The following is a 22,808-nucleotide window of genomic DNA, read 5'->3' as shown; positions in this document are numbered from 1 at the left end:
CTTCAACACTTTAGATAAATAGTGTTGTCCCTGTCCTTTTTTTTAATGTCAGGGTTATTTTGGGGAACATTCCAGCACTGCGAAGGATGTTGTAGAATATATCTGCCCAGGAAAGTGTGCTGAGATGTTACAGGTGTGATTTGGTTTGAGTTCAAGTCTTGAGGTCGTATGCCGTGTGTTTTGCAGGTGAATCTTTTTAAATAAAGTTTGATTTGACTTGGTGCGTTTCCAGGTGAGAGGTCATATGCTCTCTAACGATTCTCGAAAACACACACACACACACACACACACACACACACACACACACACACACACACACAGAGAGAGACAACCTAAGCAGAACAGTGATAATAGAGTTGAATAATCTAGCGATCACTGTGGAATCCTGTGTTGCTTGTTTGTCATTGGTCCAGGTCAGAGGTCGTATGCTGAGTACCACCACAGCTATAATACACTGGGATGGACCTGAGGAGGCTAACGGGCAGGTGGTGGGATACAGAGTCTACTATACAGACGACAACACACTGCAAGTCAACCAGGTAAGTGATGTGTGTGTGTGTGTGTGTGTGGGGTCTGTGTGTGTGTGTGTGTGTGTGTGTGTGGGGGGTCTGTGTGTGTGTGTGTGTGTGTGTGTGTGTGTGTGTGTGTGTGTGTGTGTGTGTGTGTGTGTGTGTGTGTGTGTGTGTGTGTGTGGGGTCTGTGTGTGTGTGTGTGTGTGTGTGTGTGTGGGGGGGTCTGTGTGTGTGTGTGTGTGTGTGTGTGTGTGTGTGTGTGTGTATCCATATCTATGTTATTTACCCCTTCCTCTCCTCTATCTATGTCTCTCTCCACCCTCCTCCTCTCTCTCCACCCTCCTCCTCTCTCTCTCTCCACCCTCCTCCTCTCTCTCTCTCTCCACCCTCCTCCTCTCTCTCTCCACCCTCCTCCTCTCTCTCTCCACCCTCCTCCTCTCTCTCTCCACCCTCCTCCTCTCTCTCTCCACCCTCCTCCTCTCTCTCTCCACCCTCCTCCTCTCTCTGTGTCCACCCTCCTCCTCCTCTCTCTCTCCACCCTCCTCCTCTCTCTCTCTCCACCCTCCTCCTCTCTCTCTCCCCCTCCTCCTCTCTCTCTCTCCACCCTCCTCCTCTCTCTCTCTCCACCCTCCTCCTCTCTCTGTGTCCACCCTCCTCCTCTCTCTCCACCCTCCTCCTCTCTCTGTGTCCACCCTCCTCCTCTCTCTCTCCACCCTCCTCCTCTCTCTGTGTCCACCCTCCTCCTCTCTGTCCACCCTCCTCCTCTCTGTCCACCCTCCTCCTCTCTGTCCACCCTCCTCCTCTCTGTCCACCCTCCACCTCTCTCTCTCCACCCTCCTCCTCTCTCTCTCCACCCTCCTCCTCTCTCTGTGTCCACCCTCCTCCGCTCTCTCCACCCACCTCCTCTCTCTGTGTCCACCCTCCTCCTCTCTCTCTCCACCCTCCTCCTCCTCTGTGTCCACCCTCCTCCTCTCTCTCCACCCTCCTCCTCTCTCTCTCCACCCTCCTCCTCTCTCTGTGTCCACCCTCCTCCTCTCTGTCCACCCTCCTCCTCCTCTCCCCCCCACCCCCCAGTGGGAGAAGCTGATGGTTCGTGGTGTGAACTTCATCACCATCCAGAGTCTGACCCCTAATAAGACCTATTACATCAGAGTCCTGGCCTTTACCTCTGTAGGAGACGGACCTCTCTCCCAGGACCTGCAGATCATAGCCAAGACTGGAGGTACGGGGGGTAGGGTGGGGAGAGGTTGGTGGGTAGGGAGGGATGGGTCTCTCCCTGGACCTGCAGATCATAGCCAAGACTGGAGGTACGGGGGTAGGGTGGGGAGAGGTTGGTGGGTAGGGAGGGATGGGTCTCTCCCAGGACCTGCAGATCATAGCCAAGACTGGAGGTACAGGGAGGGCCTGGTGTGTGTCGGGAGGGGGGCCCGGTGTGTGTGTGTGTGTGTGTGTGTGTGTGTGTGTGTGTGTGTGTGTGTGTGTGTGTGTGTGTGTGTGTGTGTGATGCAGTCCAGCTAAGTAAGAGTTAGTAGTCTGTTATATGGCTGGCAGCTGGTTCACTGTGTGTCTCCTGTGGGTCTTCCACTGCAGTTGGTTCCTGACATACTGTAGTCCTTCACTCTACAGGGTTCCTGACATACTGTAGTCCTTCACTCTACAGGGTTCCTGACATACTGTAGTCCTTCACTCTACAGGGTTCCTGACATACTGTAGTCCTTCACTCTACAGGGTTCCTGACATACTGTAGTCCTTCACTCTACAGGGTTCCTGACATACTGTAGTCCTTCACTCTACAGGGTTCCTGACATACTGTAGTCCTTCACTCTACAGGGTTCCTGACATACTGTAGTCCTTCACTCTACAGGGTTCCTGACATACTGTAGTCCTTCACTCTACAGGGTTCCTGACATACTGTAGTCCTTCACTCTACAGGGTTCCTGACATACTGTAGTCCTTCACTCTACAGGGTTCCTGACATACTGTAGTCCTTCACTCTACAGGGTTCCTGACATACTGTAGTCCTTCACTCTACAGGGTTCCTGACATACTGTAGTCCTTCACTCTACAGGGTTCCTGACATACTGTAGTCCTTCACTCTACAGGGTTCCTGACATACTGTAGTCCTTCACTCTACAGGGTTCCTGACATACTGTAGTCCTTCACTCTACAGGGTTCCTGACATACTGTAGTCCTTCACTCTACAGGGTTCCTGACATACTGTAGTCCTTCACTCTACAGGGTTCCTGACATACTGTAGTCCTTCACTCTACAGGGTTCCTGACATACTGTAGTCCTTCACTCTACAGGGTTCCTGACATACTGTAGTCCTTCACTCTACAGGGTTCCTGACATACTGTAGTCCTTCACTCTACAGGGTTCCTGACATACTGTAGTCCTTCACTCTACAGGGTTCCTGACATACTGTAGTCCTTCACTCTACAGGGTTCCTGACATACTGTAGTCCTTCACTCTACAGGGTTCCTGACATACTGTAGTCCTTCACTCTACAGGGTTCCTGACATACTGTAGTCCTTCACTCTACAGGGTTCCTGACATACTGTAGTCCTTCACTCTACAGGGTTCCTGACATACTGTAGTCCTTCACTCTACAGGGTTCCTGACATACTGTAGTCCTTCACTCTACAGGGTTCCTGACATACTGTAGTCCTTCACTCTACAGGGTTCCTGACATACTGTAGTCCTTCACTCTACAGGGTTCCTGACATACTGTAGTCCTTCACTCTACAGGGTTCCTGACATACTGTAGTCCTTCACTCTACAGGGTTCCTGACATACTGTAGTCCTTCACTCTACAGGGTTCCTGACATACTGTAGTCCTTCACTCTACAGGGTTCCTGACATACTGTAGTCCTTCACTCTACAGGGTTCCTGACATACTGTAGTCCTTCACTCTACAGGGTTCCTGACATACTGTAGTCCTTCACTCTACAGGGTTCCTGACATACTGTAGTCCTTCACTCTACAGGGTTCCTGACATACTGTAGTCCTTCACTCTACAGGGTTCCTGACATACTGTAGTCCTTCACTCTACAGGGTTCCTGACATACTGTAGTCCTTCACTCTACAGGGTTCCTGACATACTGTAGTCCTTCACTCTACAGGGTTCCTGACATACTGTAGTCCTTCACTCTACAGGGTTCCTGACATACTGTAGTCCTTCACTCTACAGGGTTCCTGACATACTGTAGTCCTTCACTCTACAGGGTTCCTGACATAGTCCTTCACTCTACAGGGTTCCTGACATACTGTAGTCCTTCACTCTACAGGGTTCCTGACATACTGTAGTCCTTCACTCTACAGGGTTCCTGACATACTGTAGTCCTTCACTCTACAGGGTTCCTGACATACTGTAGTCCTTCACTCTACAGGGTTCCTGACATACTGTAGTCCTTCACTCTACAGGGTTCCTGACATACTGTAGTCCTTCACTCTACAGGGTTCCTGACATACTGTAGTCCTTCACTCTACAGGGTTCCTGACATAGTCCTTCACTCTACAGGGTTTCTGACATAGTCCTTCACTCTACAGGGTTCCTGACATACTGTAGTCCTTCACTCTACAGGGTTCCTGACATACTGTAGTCCTTCACTCTACAGGGTTCCTGACATACTGTAGTCCTTCACTCTACAGGGTTCCTGACCTACTGTAGTCCCTCACTCTACAGGGTTCCTGACATACTGTAGTCCTTCACTCTACAGGGTTCCTGACATAGTCCTTCACTCTACAGGGTTCCTGACATACTGTAGTCCTTCACTCTACAGGGTTCCTGACATATAGTCCTTCACTCTACAGGGTTCCTGACATTAGTCCTTCACTCTACAGGGTTCCTGACATACTGTAGTCCTTCACTCTACAGGGTTCCTGACATACGTAGTCCTTCACTCTACAGGGTTCCTGACACACTGTAGTCCTTCACTCTACAGGGTTTCTGACATATGTCCTTCACTCTACAGGGTTCCTGACATACTAGTCCTTCACTCTACAGGGTTCCTGACACACTGTAGTCCTTCACTCTACAGGGTTTCTGACATATTAGTCCTTCACTCTACAGGGTTCCTGACATACTTAGTCCTTCACTCTACAGGGTTCCTGACATACTGTAGTCCTTCACTCTACAGGGTTCCTGACATACTGTAGTCCTTCACTCTACAGGGTTCCTGACATATAGTCCTTCACTCTACAGGGTTCCTGACATATTAGTCCTTCACTCTACAGGGTTCCTGACATACTGTAGTCCTTCACTCTACAGGGTTCCTGACATACTGTAGTCCTTCACTCTACAGGGTTCCTGACATAGTCCTTCACTCTACAGGGTTCCTGACATAGTCCTTCACTCTACAGGGTTCCTGACATACTGTAGTCCTTCACTCTACAGGGTTCCTGACATACTGTAGTCCTTCACTCTACAGGGTTCCTGACCTACTGTAGTCCTTCACTCTACAGGGTTTCTGACATAGTCCTTCACTCTACAGGGTTCCTGACATACTGTAGTCCTTCACTCTACAGGGTTCCTGACATACTGTAGTCCTTCACTCTACAGGGTTTCTGACATAGTCCTTCACTCTACAGGGTTCCTGACATACTGTAGTCCTTCACTCTACAGGGTTTCTGACATAGTCCTTCACTCTACAGGGTTCCTGACATAGTCCTTCACTCTACAGGGTTCCTGACATAGTCCTTCACTCTACAGGGTTCCTGACATACTGTAGTCCTTCACTCTACAGGGTTTCTGACATAGTCCTTCACTCTACAGGGTTCCTGACATACTGTAGTCCTTCACTCTACAGGGTTTCTGACATAGTCCTTCACTCTACAGGGTTCCTGACATACTGTAGTCCTTCACTCTACAGGGTTCCTGACATACTGTAGTCCTTCACTCTACAGGGTTCCTGACATACTGTAGTCCTTCACTCTACAGGGTTCCTGACATACTGTAGTCCTTCACTCTACAGGGTTCCTGACATACTGTAGTCCTTCACTCTACAGGGTTCCTGACATAGTCCTTCACTCTACAGGGTTCCTGACATAGTCCTTCACTCTACAGGGTTCCTGACATACTGTAGTCCTTCACTCTACAGGGTTCCTGACATACTGTAGTCCTTCACTCTACAGGGTTCCTGACATATGTCCTTCACTCTACAGGGTTCCTGACATATTAGTCCTTCACTCTACAGGGTTCCTGACATACTGTAGTCCTTCACTCTACAGGGTTCCTGACATACTGTAGTCCTTCACTCTACAGGGTTCCTGACCTACTGTAGTCCTTCACTCTACAGGGTTCCTGACATATGTCCTTCACTCTACAGGGTTCCTGACATACTGTAGTCCTTCACTCTACAGGGTTCCTGACATACTGTAGTCCTTCACTCTACAGGGTTTCTGACATATAGTCCTTCACTCTACAGGGTTCCTGACATACTGTAGTCCTTCACTCTACAGGGTTCCTGACATACTTAGTCCTTCACTCTACAGGGTTCCTGACATATTAGTCCTTCACTCTACAGGGTTCCTGACATACTGTAGTCCTTCACTCTACAGGGTTCCTGACATACTGTAGTCCTTCACTCTACAGGGTTTCTGACATATAGTCCTTCACTCTACAGGGTTCCTGACATACTGTAGTCCTTCACTCTACAGGGTTTCTGACATATGTACCTTCACTCTACAGGGTTCCTGACATACTGTAGTCCTTCACTCTACAGGGTTCCTGACATACTGTAGTCCTTCACTCTACAGGGTTCCTGACATACTGTAGTCCTTCACTCTACAGGGTTCCTGACATACTGTAGTCCTTCACTCTACAGGGTTCCTGACATACTGTAGTCCTTCACTCTACAGGGTTCCTGACATACTGTAGTCCTTCACTCTACAGGGTTCCTGACATACTGTAGTCCTTCACTCTACAGGGTTCCTGACATACTGTAGTCCTTCACTCTACAGGGTTCCTGACATACTGTAGTCCTTCACTCTACAGGGTTCCTGACATACTGTAGTCCTTCACTCTACAGGGTTCCTGACATACTGTAGTCCTTCACTCTACAGGGTTCCTGACATACTGTAGTCCTTCACTCTACAGGGTTTCTGACATATTAGTCCTTCACTCTACAGGGTTCCTGACATACTGGTCCTTCACTCTACAGGGTTCCTGACATACTGTAGTCCTTCACTCTACAGGGTTCCTGACATACTGTAGTCCTTCACTCTACAGGGTTCCTGACATCTGTAGTCCTTCACTCTACAGGGTTCCTGACATACTTAGTCCTTCACTCTACAGGGTTCCTGACATACTGTAGTCCTTCACTCTACAGGGTTCCTGACATACTGTAGTCCTTCACTCTACAGGGTTCCTGACATACTTAGTCCTTCACTCTACAGGGTTCCTGACATAGTCCTTCACTCTACAGGGTTCCTGACATACTGTAGTCCTTCACTCTACAGGGTTCCTGACATACTGTAGTCCTTCACTCTACAGGGTTCCTGACATACTGTAGTCCTTCACTCTACAGGGTTTCTGACATAGTCCTTCACTCTACAGGGTTCCTGACATACTGTAGTCCTTCACTCTACAGGGTTCCTGACATACTGTAGTCCTTCACTCTACAGGGTTCCTGACATTGTAGTCCTTCACTCTACAGGGTTCCTGACATACTGTAGTCCTTCACTCTACAGGGTTTCTGACATACTTAGTCCTTCACTCTACAGGGTTCCTGACATATGTAGTCCTTCACTCTACAGGGTTCCTGACATATTAGTCCTTCACTCTACAGGGTTCCTGACATACTGTAGTCCTTCACTCTACAGGGTTTCTGACATATTGTCCTTCACTCTACAGGGTTCCTGACATACTGTAGTCCTTCACTCTACAGGGTTTCTGACATACGTAGTCCTTCACTCTACAGGGTTCCTGACATACTGTAGTCCTTCACTCTACAGGGTTCCTGACATACTGTAGTCCTTCACTCTACAGGGTTCCTGACATACTGTAGTCCTTCACTCTACAGGGTTCCTGACATACTGTAGTCCTTCACTCTACAGGGTTCCTGACATACTTAGTCCTTCACTCTACAGGGTTCCTGACATACTTAGTCCTTCACTCTACAGGGTTCCTGACATACTGTAGTCCTTCACTCTACAGGGTTCCTGACATACTGTAGTCCTTCACTCTACAGGGTTCCTGACATACTGAGTCCTTCACTCTACAGGGTTCCTGACATACTGTAGTCCTTCACTCTACAGGGTTCCTGACATACTGTAGTCCTTCACTCTACAGGGTTCCTGACATACTGTAGTCCTTCACTCTACAGGGTTTCTGACATACTTAGTCCTTCACTCTACAGGGTTCCTGACATACTGTAGTCCTTCACTCTACAGGGTTCCTGACATACTGTAGTCCTTCACTCTACAGGGTTTCTGACATACTTGTCCTTCACTCTACAGGGTTCCTGACATACTGTAGTCCTTCACTCTACAGGGTTTCTGACATATTAGTCCTTCACTCTACAGGGTTCCTGACATACTGTAGTCCTTCACTCTACAGGGTTCCTGACATACTTGTCCTTCACTCTACAGGGTTCCTGACATACTGTAGTCCTTCACTCTACAGGGTTTCTGACATACTGTAGTCCTTCACTCTACAGGGTTCCTGACATACTGTAGTCCTTCACTCTACAGGGTTTCTGACATACTTAGTCCTTCACTCTACAGGGTTCCTGACATACTGTAGTCCTTCACTCTACAGGGTTCCTGACATACTGTAGTCCTTCACTCTACAGGGTTCCTGACATACTGTAGTCCTTCACTCTACAGGGTTCCTGACATACTGTAGTCCTTCACTCTACAGGGTTCCTGACATACTGTAGTCCTTCACTCTACAGGGTTCCTGACATACTGTAGTCCTTCACTCTACAGGGTTCCTGACATACTGTAGTCCTTCACTCTACAGGGTTCCTGACATACTGTAGTCCTTCACTCTACAGGGTTCCTGACATACTGTAGTCCTTCACTCTACAGGGTTCCTGACATACTGTAGTCCTTCACTCTACAGGGTTCCTGACATACTGTAGTCCTTCACTCTACAGGGTTCCTGACATACTGTAGTCCTTCACTCTACAGGGTTCCTGACATACTGTAGTCCTTCACTCTACAGGGTTCCTGACATACTGTAGTCCTTCACTCTACAGGGTTCCTGACCTACTGTAGTCCTTCACTCTACAGGGTTCCTGACATACTGTAGTCCTTCACTCTACAGGGTTCCTGACATACTGTAGTCCTTCACTCTACAGGGTTCCTGACATACTGTAGTCCTTCACTCTACAGGGTTCCTGACATACTGTAGTCCTTCACTCTACAGGGTTCCTGACATACTGTAGTCCTTCACTCTACAGGGTTCCTGACATAGTCCTTCACTCTACAGGGTTCCTGACATAGTCCTTCACTCTACAGGGTTCCTGACACACTGTAGTCCTTCACTCTACAGGGTTTCTGACATAGTCCTTCACTCTACAGGGTTCCTGACATAGTCCTTCACTCTACAGGGTTCCTGACACACTGTAGTCCTTCACTCTACAGGGTTTCTGACATAGTCCTTCACTCTACAGGGTTCCTGACATACTGTAGTCCTTCACTCTACAGGGTTCCTGACATACTGTAGTCCTTCACTCTACAGGGTTCCTGACATACTGTAGTCCTTCACTCTACAGGGTTCCTGACCTACTGTAGTCCTTCACTCTACAGGGTTCCTGACATACTGTAGTCCTTCACTCTACAGGGTTCCTGACATACTGTAGTCCTTCACTCTACAGGGTTCCTGACATACTGTAGTCCTTCACTCTACAGGGTTCCTGACATACTGTAGTCCTTCACTCTACAGGGTTCCTGACATAGTCCTTCACTCTACAGGGTTCCTGACATACTGTAGTCCTTCACTCTACAGGGTTCCTGACATACTGTAGTCCTTCACTCTACAGGGTTCCTGACATACTGTAGTCCTTCACTCTACAGGGTTCCTGACATACTGTAGTCCTTCACTCTACAGGGTTCCTGACATACTGTAGTCCTTCACTCTACAGGGTTCCTGACATACTGTAGTCCTTCACTCTACAGGGTTCCTGACATACTGTAGTCCTTCACTCTACAGGGTTCCTGACATATTAGTCCTTCACTCTACAGGGTTTCTGACATATGTCCTTCACTCTACAGGGTTCCTGACATACTGTAGTCCTTCACTCTACAGGGTTCCTGACATACTGTAGTCCTTCACTCTACAGGGTTCCTGACATACTGTAGTCCTTCACTCTACAGGGTTCCTGACCTACTGTAGTCCCTCACTCTACAGGGTTCCTGACATACTGTAGTCCTTCACTCTACAGGGTTCCTGACATAGTCCTTCACTCTACAGGGTTCCTGACATACTGTAGTCCTTCACTCTACAGGGTTCCTGACATAGTCCTTCACTCTACAGGGTTCCTGACATAGTCCTTCACTCTACAGGGTTCCTGACATACTGTAGTCCTTCACTCTACAGGGTTCCTGACATAGTCCTTCACTCTACAGGGTTCCTGACACACTGTAGTCCTTCACTCTACAGGGTTTCTGACATAGTCCTTCACTCTACAGGGTTCCTGACATAGTCCTTCACTCTACAGGGTTCCTGACACACTGTAGTCCTTCACTCTACAGGGTTTCTGACATAGTCCTTCACTCTACAGGGTTCCTGACATACTTAGTCCTTCACTCTACAGGGTTCCTGACATACTGTAGTCCTTCACTCTACAGGGTTCCTGACATACTGTAGTCCTTCACTCTACAGGGTTCCTGACATACTGTAGTCCTTCACTCTACAGGGTTCCTGACATAGTCCTTCACTCTACAGGGTTCCTGACATACTGTAGTCCTTCACTCTACAGGGTTCCTGACATACTGTAGTCCTTCACTCTACAGGGTTCCTGACATAGTCCTTCACTCTACAGGGTTCCTGACATACTGTAGTCCTTCACTCTACAGGGTTCCTGACATACTGTAGTCCTTCACTCTACAGGGTTCCTGACATACTGTAGTCCTTCACTCTACAGGGTTCCTGACATACTGTAGTCCTTCACTCTACAGGGTTTCTGACATAGTCCTTCACTCTACAGGGTTCCTGACATACTGTAGTCCTTCACTCTACAGGGTTCCTGACATACTGTAGTCCTTCACTCTACAGGGTTTCTGACATAGTCCTTCACTCTACAGGGTTCCTGACATAGTCCTTCACTCTACAGGGTTCCTGACATACTGTAGTCCTTCACTCTACAGGGTTCCTGACATACTGTAGTCCTTCACTCTACAGGGTTCCTGACATAGTCCTTCACTCTACAGGGTTCCTGACATACTGTAGTCCTTCACTGTACGGGGTTTCTGACATAGTACTTCACTCTACAGGGTTTATGACATAGTCCTTCACTCTACAGGGTTCCTGACATACTGTAGTCCTTCACTCTACAGGGTTCCTGACATAGTCCTTCACTCTACAGGGTTCCTGACATAGTCCTTCACTCTACAGGGTTCCTGACATATTAGTCCTTCACTCTACAGGGTTCCTGACATACTGTAGTCCTTCACTCTACAGGGTTCCTGACATACTGTAGTCCTTCACTCTACAGGGTTCCTGACATAGTCCTTCACTCTACAGGGTTCCTGACATAGTCCTTCACTCTACAGGGTTCCTGACATACTGTAGTCCTTCACTCTACAGGGTTCCTGACATACTGTAGTCCTTCACTCTACAGGGTTCCTGACATACTGTAGTCCTTCACTCTACAGGGTTCCTGACATACTGTAGTCCTTCACTCTACAGGGTTCCTGACCTACTGTAGTCCTTCACTCTACAGGGTTTCTGACATAGTCCTTCACTCTACAGGGTTCCTGACATACTGTAGTCCTTCACTCTACAGGGTTCCTGACATACTGTAGTCCTTCACTCTACAGGGTTTCTGACATAGTCCTTCACTCTACAGGGTTCCTGACATAGTCCTTCACTCTACAGGGTTCCTGACATACTGTAGTCCTTCACTCTACAGGGTTCCTGACATACTGTAGTCCTTCACTCTACAGGGTTCCTGACATAGTCCTTCACTCTACAGGGTTCCTGACATAGTCCTTCACTCTACAGGGTTCCTGACATACTGTAGTCCTTCACTCTACAGGGTTCCTGACATACTGTAGTCCTTCACTCTACAGGGTTCCTGACATACTGTAGTCCTTCACTCTACAGGGTTCCTGACCTACTGTAGTCCTTCACTCTACAGGGTTTCTGACATAGTCCTTCACTCTACAGGGTTCCTGACATACTGTAGTCCTTCACTCTACAGGGTTCCTGACATACTGTAGTCCTTCACTCTACAGGGTTTCTGACATAGTCCTTCACTCTACAGGGTTCCTGACATAGTCCTTCACTCTACAGGGTTCCTGACATACTGTAGTCCTTCACTCTACAGGGTTCCTGACATACTGTAGTCCTTCACTCTACAGGGTTTCTGACATACTGTAGTCCTTCACTCTACAGGGTTCCTGACATACTGTAGTCCTTCACTCTACAGGGTTCCTGACATACTGTAGTCCTTCACTCTACAGGGTTCCTGACCTACTGTAGTCCTTCACTCTACAGGGTTCCTGACATACTGTAGTCCTTCACTCTACAGGGTTCCTGACATACTGTAGTCCTTCACTCTACAGGGTTTATGACATAGTCCTTCACTCTACAGGGTTACTGTTCTTTTACACATCGTTTATTGCCTCCTGTGTGCATTTACTTATTTCATTAGATTTTTTTACTGTAAAGTTTGTTGTGTTAAATGCACTTTAAATAAAGTTATATTTTTTTGTATTTGATACTGTCGTGTATTGTGGGTAACGTAGTCCCTCTATCTCCAGCAGTGTATTGTGGGTAACGTAGTCCCTCTATCTCCAGCATTGTATTGTGGGTAATGTAGTCCCTCTCTCTCCAGTAGTGTATTGTGGGTAATGTAGTCCCTCTCTCTCCAGTAGTGTATTGTGGGTAATGTAGTCCCTCTCTCACCAGTAGTGTATCGTGGGTAATGTAGTCCCCCTCTCTCCCGTAGTGTATTGTGGGCAATGTAGTCCCTCTATCTCCAGCAGTGTATTGTGGGTAATGTAGTCCCTCTCTCACCAGGAGTGTATTGTGGGTAATGTAGTCCCCCTCTCTCTCTAATAGTGTATTGTGGGTAATGTAGTATCTCCTCTCTCTCTCCCAGTTCCGTCCCAGCCGTCAGACTTCAAAGGAGAGGTCAAGTCAGAGACCAGTATATTGCTGTCATGGGTAGCTCCTCCACAGACTGGGCCTGAAAACATGATCACTGGATATGAACTGGTCTACAGGAGGTCTGGTGACAACGAAGAGGTAAGAGATATATTTGTAGATTAGTTAAACCTCGTTTCTTAAACCCATAGAGCTCAGTTGCTTTTCACAAAGTCTAAATATACTTTCATCTTTACAATCCATTGGGCCTTTCTGTTTTGATATATAAACTATATAAGTCCCTTTTTCAGGACCCTGTCTTTCAAAGATAATTCGTAAAAATCCAAATTACTTCACAGATATTCATTGTAAAGGGGTTAAACACTGTTTCCCATGCTTGTTCAATGACCCATAAACAATTAATGAACGTGCACCTGTGGAACGGTCATTAAGACACTAACAGCTTACAGACGGTAGGAAATTAAGGTCACAGTTATGAAAACTTGGGACACTAAAGAGGCCGTTCTACTGACTCTGAAAAACACCAAAAGAAAGATGCCCAGGGTCCCTGCTCATCTGCGTGAACGTGCCTTAGGCATGCTGCAACGAGGCATGAGGACTGCAGATGTGGCCAGGGCAATAAATTGCAATGTCCGTACTGTGAGACGCCTAAGACAGCGCTACAGGGAGACAGGACGGACAGCTGATTGTCCTCACAGTGGCAGACCACGTGTAACAACACCTGCACAGGATCGGTACATCCGAACATCACACCTGCGGGACAGGTACAGGATGGCAACAACAACTGCCCGAGTTACACCTGGAACGCACAATCCCTCCATCAGTGCTCAGACTGTCCGCAATAGGCTGAGAGAGGCTGGACTGAGGGCTTATATGCCTGTTATAAGGCAGGTCCTCATCAGACATCACCGGTAACAATGTCGCCTATGGGCACAAACCCACCATCGCTGGACCAGACAGGACTGGCAAAAAGTGCTCTTCACTGACGAGGCACGGTTTTGTCTCACCAGGGCTGATAGTCAGATTCGCGTTTATCGTCGAAGGAATGAGCTTTACACAAAGGCCTGTACTCTGGAGCGGGATCGATTTGGAGGTGGAGGGTCCGTCATGGTCTGGGGTAGTGTGTCACAGCATCATCGGACTGAGCTTGTCAATCCAGGCAATCTCAACGCTGCGCGTTACAGGGAAGACATCCACCTCCCTCATGTGGTACCCTTCCTGCAGGCTCATCCTGACATGACCCTCCAGCATGACAATGCCACCAGCCGTACTGCTCGTTCTTTGTGTGATTTCCTGCAAGACAGGAATGTCAGTGTTCTGCCATGGCCAGCGAAGAGCCCGGATCTCAATCCCATTGAGCACGTCTGGGACCTGTTGGATTGGAGGGTGAGGGCTAGGGCCATTCCCCCAGAAATGTCCGGGAACTTGCAGGTGCCTTGGTGGAAGAGTGGGGTGACATCTCACAGCAAGAACTGGCAAATCTGGTGCAGTCCACGAGGAGGAGATGCACTGCAGTACTTAATGCAGCTGGTGGCCACACCAGATACTGACTGTTACTTTTGATTTTGACCCCTTAACCCTCTGTCTACCAGTTACAGCTTCCACCTTAACCCTCTGTCTACCTGCTACACCTTCCACCTTAACCCTCTGTCTACCTGCTACACCTTCCACCTTAACCCTCTGTCTACCAGTTACACCTTCCACCTTAACCCTAACCTTAACTATCTCTATCTCTCCTCCATCTGTCTCTTCTCCATCTCTCTCTCCTCCATCTCTCTCTCTCTCTCTCTCGCTCTCCTTCATCTCTCTCTTTCTCTCTCTCTCTCTCTCTCTCTCTCTCTCTCTAGAAGAAGCTGAATTTTGACCCTACCTCCTCCTACCTTATAAAGAATTTGAAGCCGTTCTCCTCCTACACCTTCCAGCTGGCAGCACGTAGCAAACACGGCATCGGAGCGTATACCAACGAGGTTACCACAGATACACCACAGACACGTATGTCCCTACCTACACTGCTACTACTGCTGTTACTGCTCTACCAGAGGTATAATCTGGATTAAACACAAGTCATTATGTCATCTATCAGATACTATGAGGATCAGAGGTATAATCTGGATTAAACACAACCTATTATGCCATCTATCAGATACTCTGAGGACCAGAGGTGTAAATTGGATTAAACACAACTCATTATATGTAATCTATCAGATACTCTGAGGTCCAGAGGTATAATCTGGATTAAACACAACTCATTATATGTAATCTATCAGATACTCTGAGCTCCAGAGGTATAATCTGGATTAAACACAACTCATTATATGTAATCTATCAGATACTCTGAGGTCCAGAGTTATAATCTGGATTAAACACAACTCATTATATGTAATCTATCAGATACTCTGAGGTCCAGAGGTATAATCTGGATTAAACACAACTCATTATATGTAATCTATCAGATACTCTGAGGTCCAGAGGTATAATCTGGATTAAACAGAACTCATCGTCATCTATCAGATACTCTTGGGACCAGAGGTATAATCTGGAATAAACATAACTCATTATATGTCATCTATCAGATACTATGAGGACCAGAGGTATAATCTGGATTAAACAGAACTCATTAAATGTAATCTATCAGATACTATGAGGATCAGAGGTATAATCTGGATTAAACAGAACTCATTATATGTCATCTATCAAATACTATGAGGACCATAGGTATAATCTGGATTAAACACAACTCATTATATGTCATCTATCAAATACTATGAGGACCAGAGGTATAATCTGGAATAAACAGAACTCATTATATGTCATCTATCAGATACCCTGAGGACCAGAGGTATAATCTGGATTAAACACAACCTATTATGTCATCTATCAGATACTCTGAGGACCAGAGGTGTAATCTGGATTAAACACAATTCATTATATGTCATCTATCAGATGCTATGAGGACCAGAGGTATAATCTGGATTAAACATAACTCATTATATGTCATCTATCAGATGCTCTGAGGACCAGAGTTATAATCTGGATTAAACAGACCTCTAATGTCATCTATCAGATACTCTGAGGACCCGCATTATAATTTGGATTAAACAGACGTCATATGTCATGGAATCACAAGATACAATTTGTGGAGAACAAGATCAACAGAATAAGATTACTTTATACAGTGAGACAATATGTAAATGTTTCACAATTTTGGAAAATGTTCACAATTTATTGTTTAGATGTATATCTTCCAAACTTTTTCAAACTTCCATGAGTCTGAAGTGTGTCAGTCAGTTAGGGCTAAGCTACAGTCAAGGTAAGGTGATTACAAGGCATAAAGTAGTTCAGTGGTTAGAGATGTGAAGTGGATCAGTCTGGGGAGAAGCACTGAGACTGATAGAAGGCGTTGGAGTGAGACTTACTCATTAAGTTCAAGTCAAGGTAGGTTAGATGTTACATGTTGTACAAGAGACTCAGTTCAGTGTCCTGTCTGTTGTATCTTCTTTATATCTCATCATTCTTTTTCGTTAGTTTTCAGTTGACAACATTTTCTATCAAACAGATTTGAATAGGGGTGTTAAATTCCGGTAACCTTCCCAAACTTTCCCCAAACCAGGACTTCTGGAAAACCAGGACTTTTTGGTAAAGTTACCTGAATTTTGCAACCCTCGATTTGGCGTTCGCTTCCGCCATTTTGCACCTGTGCTAGTCTTCTGGTCATTTTTCTTTATAGAAAACATCGGTCCTAAGACTTTTATTTTCATTTTGTGTTTTTTTGTCCCTTTTTTTTCTTTTCTGTCTCATCTGTTGGCTCTGTCACCATCTTCCATTAAACACCTCACTACCTCATCAACCAATCAACACACACAACCAATCACATCCACCAAACAACACGTACTTCCTCAAACCTGGCCAATCAGAACCCTCAGCCCCTCCCCAGGAGGTCACGTGCTCCAGCCCCAGCTCCACCAGCATCCTGGTAAGTTGGGTTCCGCCCCTGGCGGAATTCCAGAACGGAAACATAACCGGATATTCCATCCAGTATTCTGTCACGGAAGGGGACAACAGGACTTCCCAGCAAGTCAGCCGAATTCCACCGGAAAGCTCTTCGTACCTTCTGGAAAACCTGGAGAAATGGACAGAGTATGGAATCACGGTCAGAGCCCTAACGGAAGCCGGAGAAGGACCAGAGAGTCTACAACTACTAGTACGCACCGATGAAGATGGTATGTTCCAAACCTTTCCCCTGCCTGTTGGTACTAAACACCCCTATCCTTGGTGAAAATGGTTCGTCCCACTAACAATGCCACCACCTGAGAACCTCTAGCCGGTAGGGTGCATCCCAAATGGCATCCTATTCCCAGCAACCCTAGCTGTGTTTTCTCCTTGACCTTCATTCTAAGAAAGAAACCTCCCCTGGCTATACCTCTACACAGTAATTTCCTTCTAAAATCCTGCCTTTTTTTCTTCTCTCTTCTCTCCCTGTTCCTGAGGGGGGTTGATGCAGTGTATCCCACTGACAATGCCCTTTTGAACAATACTACACAGCCCTGCGGATGTGTCACTAAATACCCCTACATGAGGGGAATAATAGTACACTCCATTAACCATGCCCCTGTGAACTGCTGCAGAACCTTATGGCTTAAATCATCTCTGTAAAGGGGGGGGGGGGGGGGGGGAATCCACCTAGCCCTCAGTCTTTCCTTTCAACCCTGACTCGTCATGCTGAAGTTAACTTTACCTCTACAGAACTGAACCTTTTTCTTGGTATACGTTTGTATTGTACCTTTCTCTGTATAACCGAGGTTATATGATGTTCTGGGAACCACAGCCCCTTAGGATTCCTTGTATCGTCTGATCTCCCCTCTCTATCTTTCATTCACTCTCGCTCTCTGAATGTCAGGCCAGTTTTTCAGGCCTTCTTTAGCTGCTTTTTGGTGCTTTTTCAAATCTCATCTCCTACATATTTATCGACATTTTGAACAGAACCCCAAAAAGCTTTCGACCCACCAACCTATCCTACCTCCAAACGCTCACCTCCCCCGGAGTATCTAAACCATCTAAGAGCCACCACAACTTTTGAACCCCGGCCCTTGACCTCGACCTATCCTGCAATGCATTTCCAGTTCCCAGTGGTCCTCCGCGTGACGTGGTGACGCAGGCGGTGAACTCGTCAGCAGTCAGGGTGGTGTGGCGGGCACCGGCCGTGGAGCAGCAACATGGTCAGGTCAGAGGTTACCAGGTCCACTACGTCAAGATGAACTATGGAGAACCCACTGGACCCAACCTCATCAAGGATATACTCATAGACGACTCACAGGTAACAATGGAAGACAACTCAGAAAGATTGAATGGAATATTGATATAGAATGGAACGTTGATATAGAATGGAACGTTGATATAGAATGGAATGTTGAAATAGAATGGAATGTTGAAATAGAATGGAATGTTGGGATAGATTGGAATGTTGAAATAGAATGGAATGTTGGGATAGAATGGAATGTTGGGATAGAATGGAATGTTGGGATAGAATGGAATGTTGAAATAGAATGGAATGTTGAAATAGAATGGAACTGAAAACCCTACTGGATAGAGACTGATTGCTCAGAATTTTTAATATTTTTTAAGAATAATATATATTATATATTTTACAAGCCTTCATCAGATTATGAGATTATAAAATATGAGACTAATGTAAAAAAAAATTCTCTCCTTCTTTGCTCTCTGCTTCGTTCTGTCGTTTAGTGGGAATACAATGAATCAGCAGAATATGTAAGTATATCTGTGATCTGTTATCTAAAAAAGGTATCATTTATGCTGTTGTCTTGACCTGTGTTTGGGTCCCATGGGCTAGTAGAAAAAAGGATGGAATGGGACACAGCCTAGAATGGAACTATGGAATGGGACACAGCCTAGAATGGAACTATGGAATGGGATACAGCCTAGAATGGAACTATGGAATGGGACACAGCCTAGAATGGAACTATGGAATGGGATACAGCCTAGAATGGAACTATGGAATGGGATACAGCCTAGAATGGAACTATGGAATGGGACACAGCCTAGAAGGAAACTATGGAATGGAGTAGAATGGGACTATGGAATGGAGTAGAATGGAACTATGGAATGGAGTAGAATGGAACTATGGAATGGAGTAGACTGGAACTAAGTAATTGAGTTGAAGGGAACTAAGTAATTGAGTTGAAGGGAACTATGTAATTGAGTAGAATGGAACTATGGAATGGAGTAGAATGGAACTATGGAATGGAGTAGAATGGAACTATGGAATGGAGTAGAATTGAACTATGTAATTGAGTAGAATGGAACTATGGAATGGAGTAGACTGGAACTATGTAATTGAGTAGAATGGAACTATGGAATGGAGTAGAATGGAACTATGGAATGGAGTAGAATGGAACTATGGAATGGAGTAGAATGGAACTATGGAATGGAGTAGAATGGAACTATGGAATGGAGTAGAATGGAACTATGGAATGGAGTAGAACGGAACAATAGAATGGAGATGATACTGTACAGGCCCATGTTGCTGATGAGTTTTATAATCTGTAGGAGGTGGTTCTGTAATACTGATGAGTTCTGCGTTCTATGTGTTCTGTAGGAGGTGGTTCTAGGGGAACTCCAGGCTGATACTGCCTACTCTGTGTCTGTGGGGGCATACACCGCCAAGGGAGACGGGGCACGGAGCAAATCCCAAACTCTCTGCACTACCCTCCCACGTACGTACTTATCATGTATCATCCCAACATAATATAACAGACAGTACAGACACAGCTACCCAGCCTGCTACTAGACACTGAGACAGATTTACTAAGTCTTCACAGCCTTCTTTAGAGCAGTGATTCCTCAAAATGGGGGTCGCGAGTGTGAAACAGTTTTATTTTTTTAACTATCATAAATATTTTAATAGGCTACATACAGTATCTTCGGAAAGTATTCAGACCCCTTTACATATTGCACATTTTGTTTCAGTCTTATTTCAAAATGGATTAAATCGTTTTATTTCCTCATCAATCTACACACAATAACCCATAAGGACAAAGCAAAAACAACAATTTAAATGGAAATATTACATTTCCATAAGTATTCAGACCCTTTACCCTTTACAGCCTCGATTCTTCTTGGGTATGACGCTACAAGCTCAGCACACCTGTATTTGGGGAGTTTCTCCCATTCCTCTCTGCAGATCCTCTCAAGCTCTGTCAGGTTGGATGGGGAGCGTTGCTGCACAGCTATTCTCATGTCTCTCCAGAGATGTTCGTTCGGGTTCAAGTCCGGGCTCTGGCTGGGCCACTCAAGGACATTCAGAGACTTGTCCCGAAGCCACTCCTGCGTTGTCTTGGCTGTGTGCTTAGGGCCATTGTTCTGTTGGAAGGTGAACCTTCGCCCCAGACTGAGGTCCTGAGCGCTCTGGAGCAGGTTTTCATCAAGAATCTCTGTGCTCTTTGCTCCGTTCATCTTTGACTTGATCCTGACTAGTCTCCCAGTCCCTGCTGCTGAGAAACATCCCCACAGCATGATGCTGCTACCAGCATGCTTCATCGTAGGGATGGTGCCAGACTTTCTTGACACGTAACGCTTGGCATTCAGGCCAAAGAGTTCGATCTTGGTTTCATCAGACCAGAGAATCTTGTTTCTCATGGTCTGAAAGTTTTTAGGTGCCTTTTGGCAAACTCCAAGCAGGCTGTTATGTGCCTTTTACTAAGGGGTGGCTTCCGTCTGCCTACTCTACCTTAAAGGCTTAATTGGTGGAGTGCTGCAGAGATGGTTGTCCTGCTGGAAGGTTCTCCCATCTCGTCAGAGGCACTCTAGAGCTCTGTCAGAGTGACCATCGGGTTCTTGGTCACCTCCCTGACCAATGCCACAGATGTGTCAAGTTTTGAGGGAGCGTGCAATTGGCATGCAAGTACAGGAATGTCCACCAGAGCAGCTGCCAGATAATTGAACGTGCATTTCTCTACCATAAGCCGCCTCCAACGTCGTTTTAGAGAATTTGGCAGTACGTCCAACCGGCCTCACAACCGCAGACCACGTTTAACCACACCAGCATATTTTTGTTCAGTATATACAGTATACCTCACTGGTGGTACTGGCTATATTTCTAAAGATAACTGTAACATCGTACTGCCTTTAATACCTATGGGGTGAAGATGTGATATATTCTGGCGTATTAATTACAATATTTGTGATAAAGAAAAAGGTTACAGACAGATGCTTTCCATCTGATCCTGCAACCTACTGCTGAAAACAGGTCGACCTATGGTCCTGCTGAAAACAGGTCGGCCCTATTGTCCTGCTGCAAACAGGTCGGCCCTATTGTCCTGCTGCAAACAGGTCGACCCTATGGTCCTGCTGCAAACAGGTCGGCCCTATGGTCCTGCTTGCTCTGGACTTGGTATCCCGAGCTGATATAAACTGTTAACATTGATATCCCTAGCTGATATTGACTGTTAACATGATATCCCTAGTTGATATAGACCGCTAACATGATATCCCTAGCTGATATAGACTGCTAGCATGATATCCCTAGTTGATATAGACTGCTAACATGATATCCCTAGTTGATATTGACTGCTAGCATGATATCCCTAGCTGATATAGACTGCTAACATGATATCCCTAGTTGATATAGACCGCTAGCATGATATCCCTAGCTGATATTGACTGCTAACATGATATCCCTAGTTGATATAGACCGCTAGCATGATATCCCTAGCTGATATTGACTGCTAACATGATATCCCTAGTTGATATTGACTGCTAGCATGATATCCCTAGTTGATATAGACTGCTAGCATGATATCCCTAGCTGATATAGACTGTTAACATGATATCCCTAGTTGATATAGACTGCTAACATGATATCCCTAGCTGATATAGACTGCTAGCATGATATCCCTAGCTGATATAGACTGCTAACATGATATCCCTAGTTGATATTGACTGCTAACATGATATCCCTAGCTGATATTGACTGCTAACATGATATCCCTAGCTGATATTGACTGCTAACATGAATGACTTTCAGCTCAAAATGCAGGTGCATCACCATTTCTGGCTGTAATGACAGGCTACATTTGTGCAGAGATTGTGAGCAGGTGTTCGTGAGCAGTTAATTCTCTTTAATAGTAACATCCTCTTCTCTCCTCTTCCCCTCTCTCTCGTCTCATCCCTCTCTTCATCCTGCTCCTACTCCTGCTCCTACCTTCACCCCTCTCTCTCCCCTCCTTCCTCCAGTCCCAGAATGCCCCAGGCTCTCAGTAAGTCCCACCCCCACGGGCACGGCCCAGCTCCAGTGGCTGCCTCCACCCAACCCCCCTACACCTCTCCTGGGGTACCGTCTAACCTTCGGACGCCTGGATGTCCTCCCCCTCACCGTGGTAGAATTCCCCGCCAAGGAAAAGTCCTTCACTGCGCAGGATATCCACAAGGGGGCGTCGTACGTGTTCCGACTCTCCGCCCGGAATAAGATTGGATACGGAGAGGAGGTAGTGATCGAGGTGACCACTCCGGAAGACGTTCCTGGAGGATACCCAGAAAATATCCTCTCTAAAGGCGCGTCGGCGTCTTCCATACAGCTAGTTTGGAAGTCTGTCCCGCTTATCGAACAAAACGGGAAGATTGTGAAGTACTCGGTGCAGTACCGGGATGTTAACGGTAGAGGTGGGAATGCTACCGGGGAGGCGGTGGTGACGGTACCGGAATCTAGCGTGACGTTGGAAGGGCTGAGCGCTGACACTGTGTATGATGTCAGAGTGTGTGCGTTCACGGCGGTAGGGGCGGGGCCGTATAGTCCCGGCGTCCAGTTTAGGACGCAACCGCTGGATGTGGAAGGTAGGACACACACTCACACACACTCACACTTACACTCACACACCCACACACGCACACACACACACACGCACAAACACACACACACTCACACACACACACACACGCACGAACACACACACACTCACACTCACACTCACACACACACACACACACACTCTCACAACCACCTTTGA

At 46.5% G+C, this 22,808-nt stretch overlaps 1 protein-coding gene across 1 annotated transcript in view; it reads left to right on the top strand.

Annotated features, from left to right (window-relative positions):
• The window catches only part of LOC106610542 (receptor-type tyrosine-protein phosphatase delta), a gene marked incomplete at its 5' end in the record, with an annotated part of 114,308 nt that overhangs the window by 13,867 nt on the left and 77,633 nt on the right, over window positions 1–22,808 (top strand). Inside the window, 9 exon segments of the mRNA XM_045711457.1 lie at window positions 414–539; window positions 1,587–1,734; window positions 12,785–12,930; window positions 14,637–14,781; window positions 16,704–17,009; window positions 17,910–18,103; window positions 18,529–18,555; window positions 19,403–19,520; window positions 22,039–22,635. Coding sequence (XP_045567413.1) covers window positions 414–539; window positions 1,587–1,734; window positions 12,785–12,930; window positions 14,637–14,781; window positions 16,704–17,009; window positions 17,910–18,103; window positions 18,529–18,555; window positions 19,403–19,520; window positions 22,039–22,635 — 1,807 coding nt within the window.

This window comes from Salmo salar, unplaced genomic scaffold, assembly GCF_905237065.1.
Source record: "Salmo salar unplaced genomic scaffold, Ssal_v3.1, whole genome shotgun sequence".
Classification (NCBI taxonomy): Eukaryota; Metazoa; Chordata; class Actinopteri; order Salmoniformes; family Salmonidae; genus Salmo; species Salmo salar.
The sequence above is the reverse complement of the archived record's forward strand: the minus strand, read 5'-3'. Positions and strand labels throughout refer to the sequence as shown.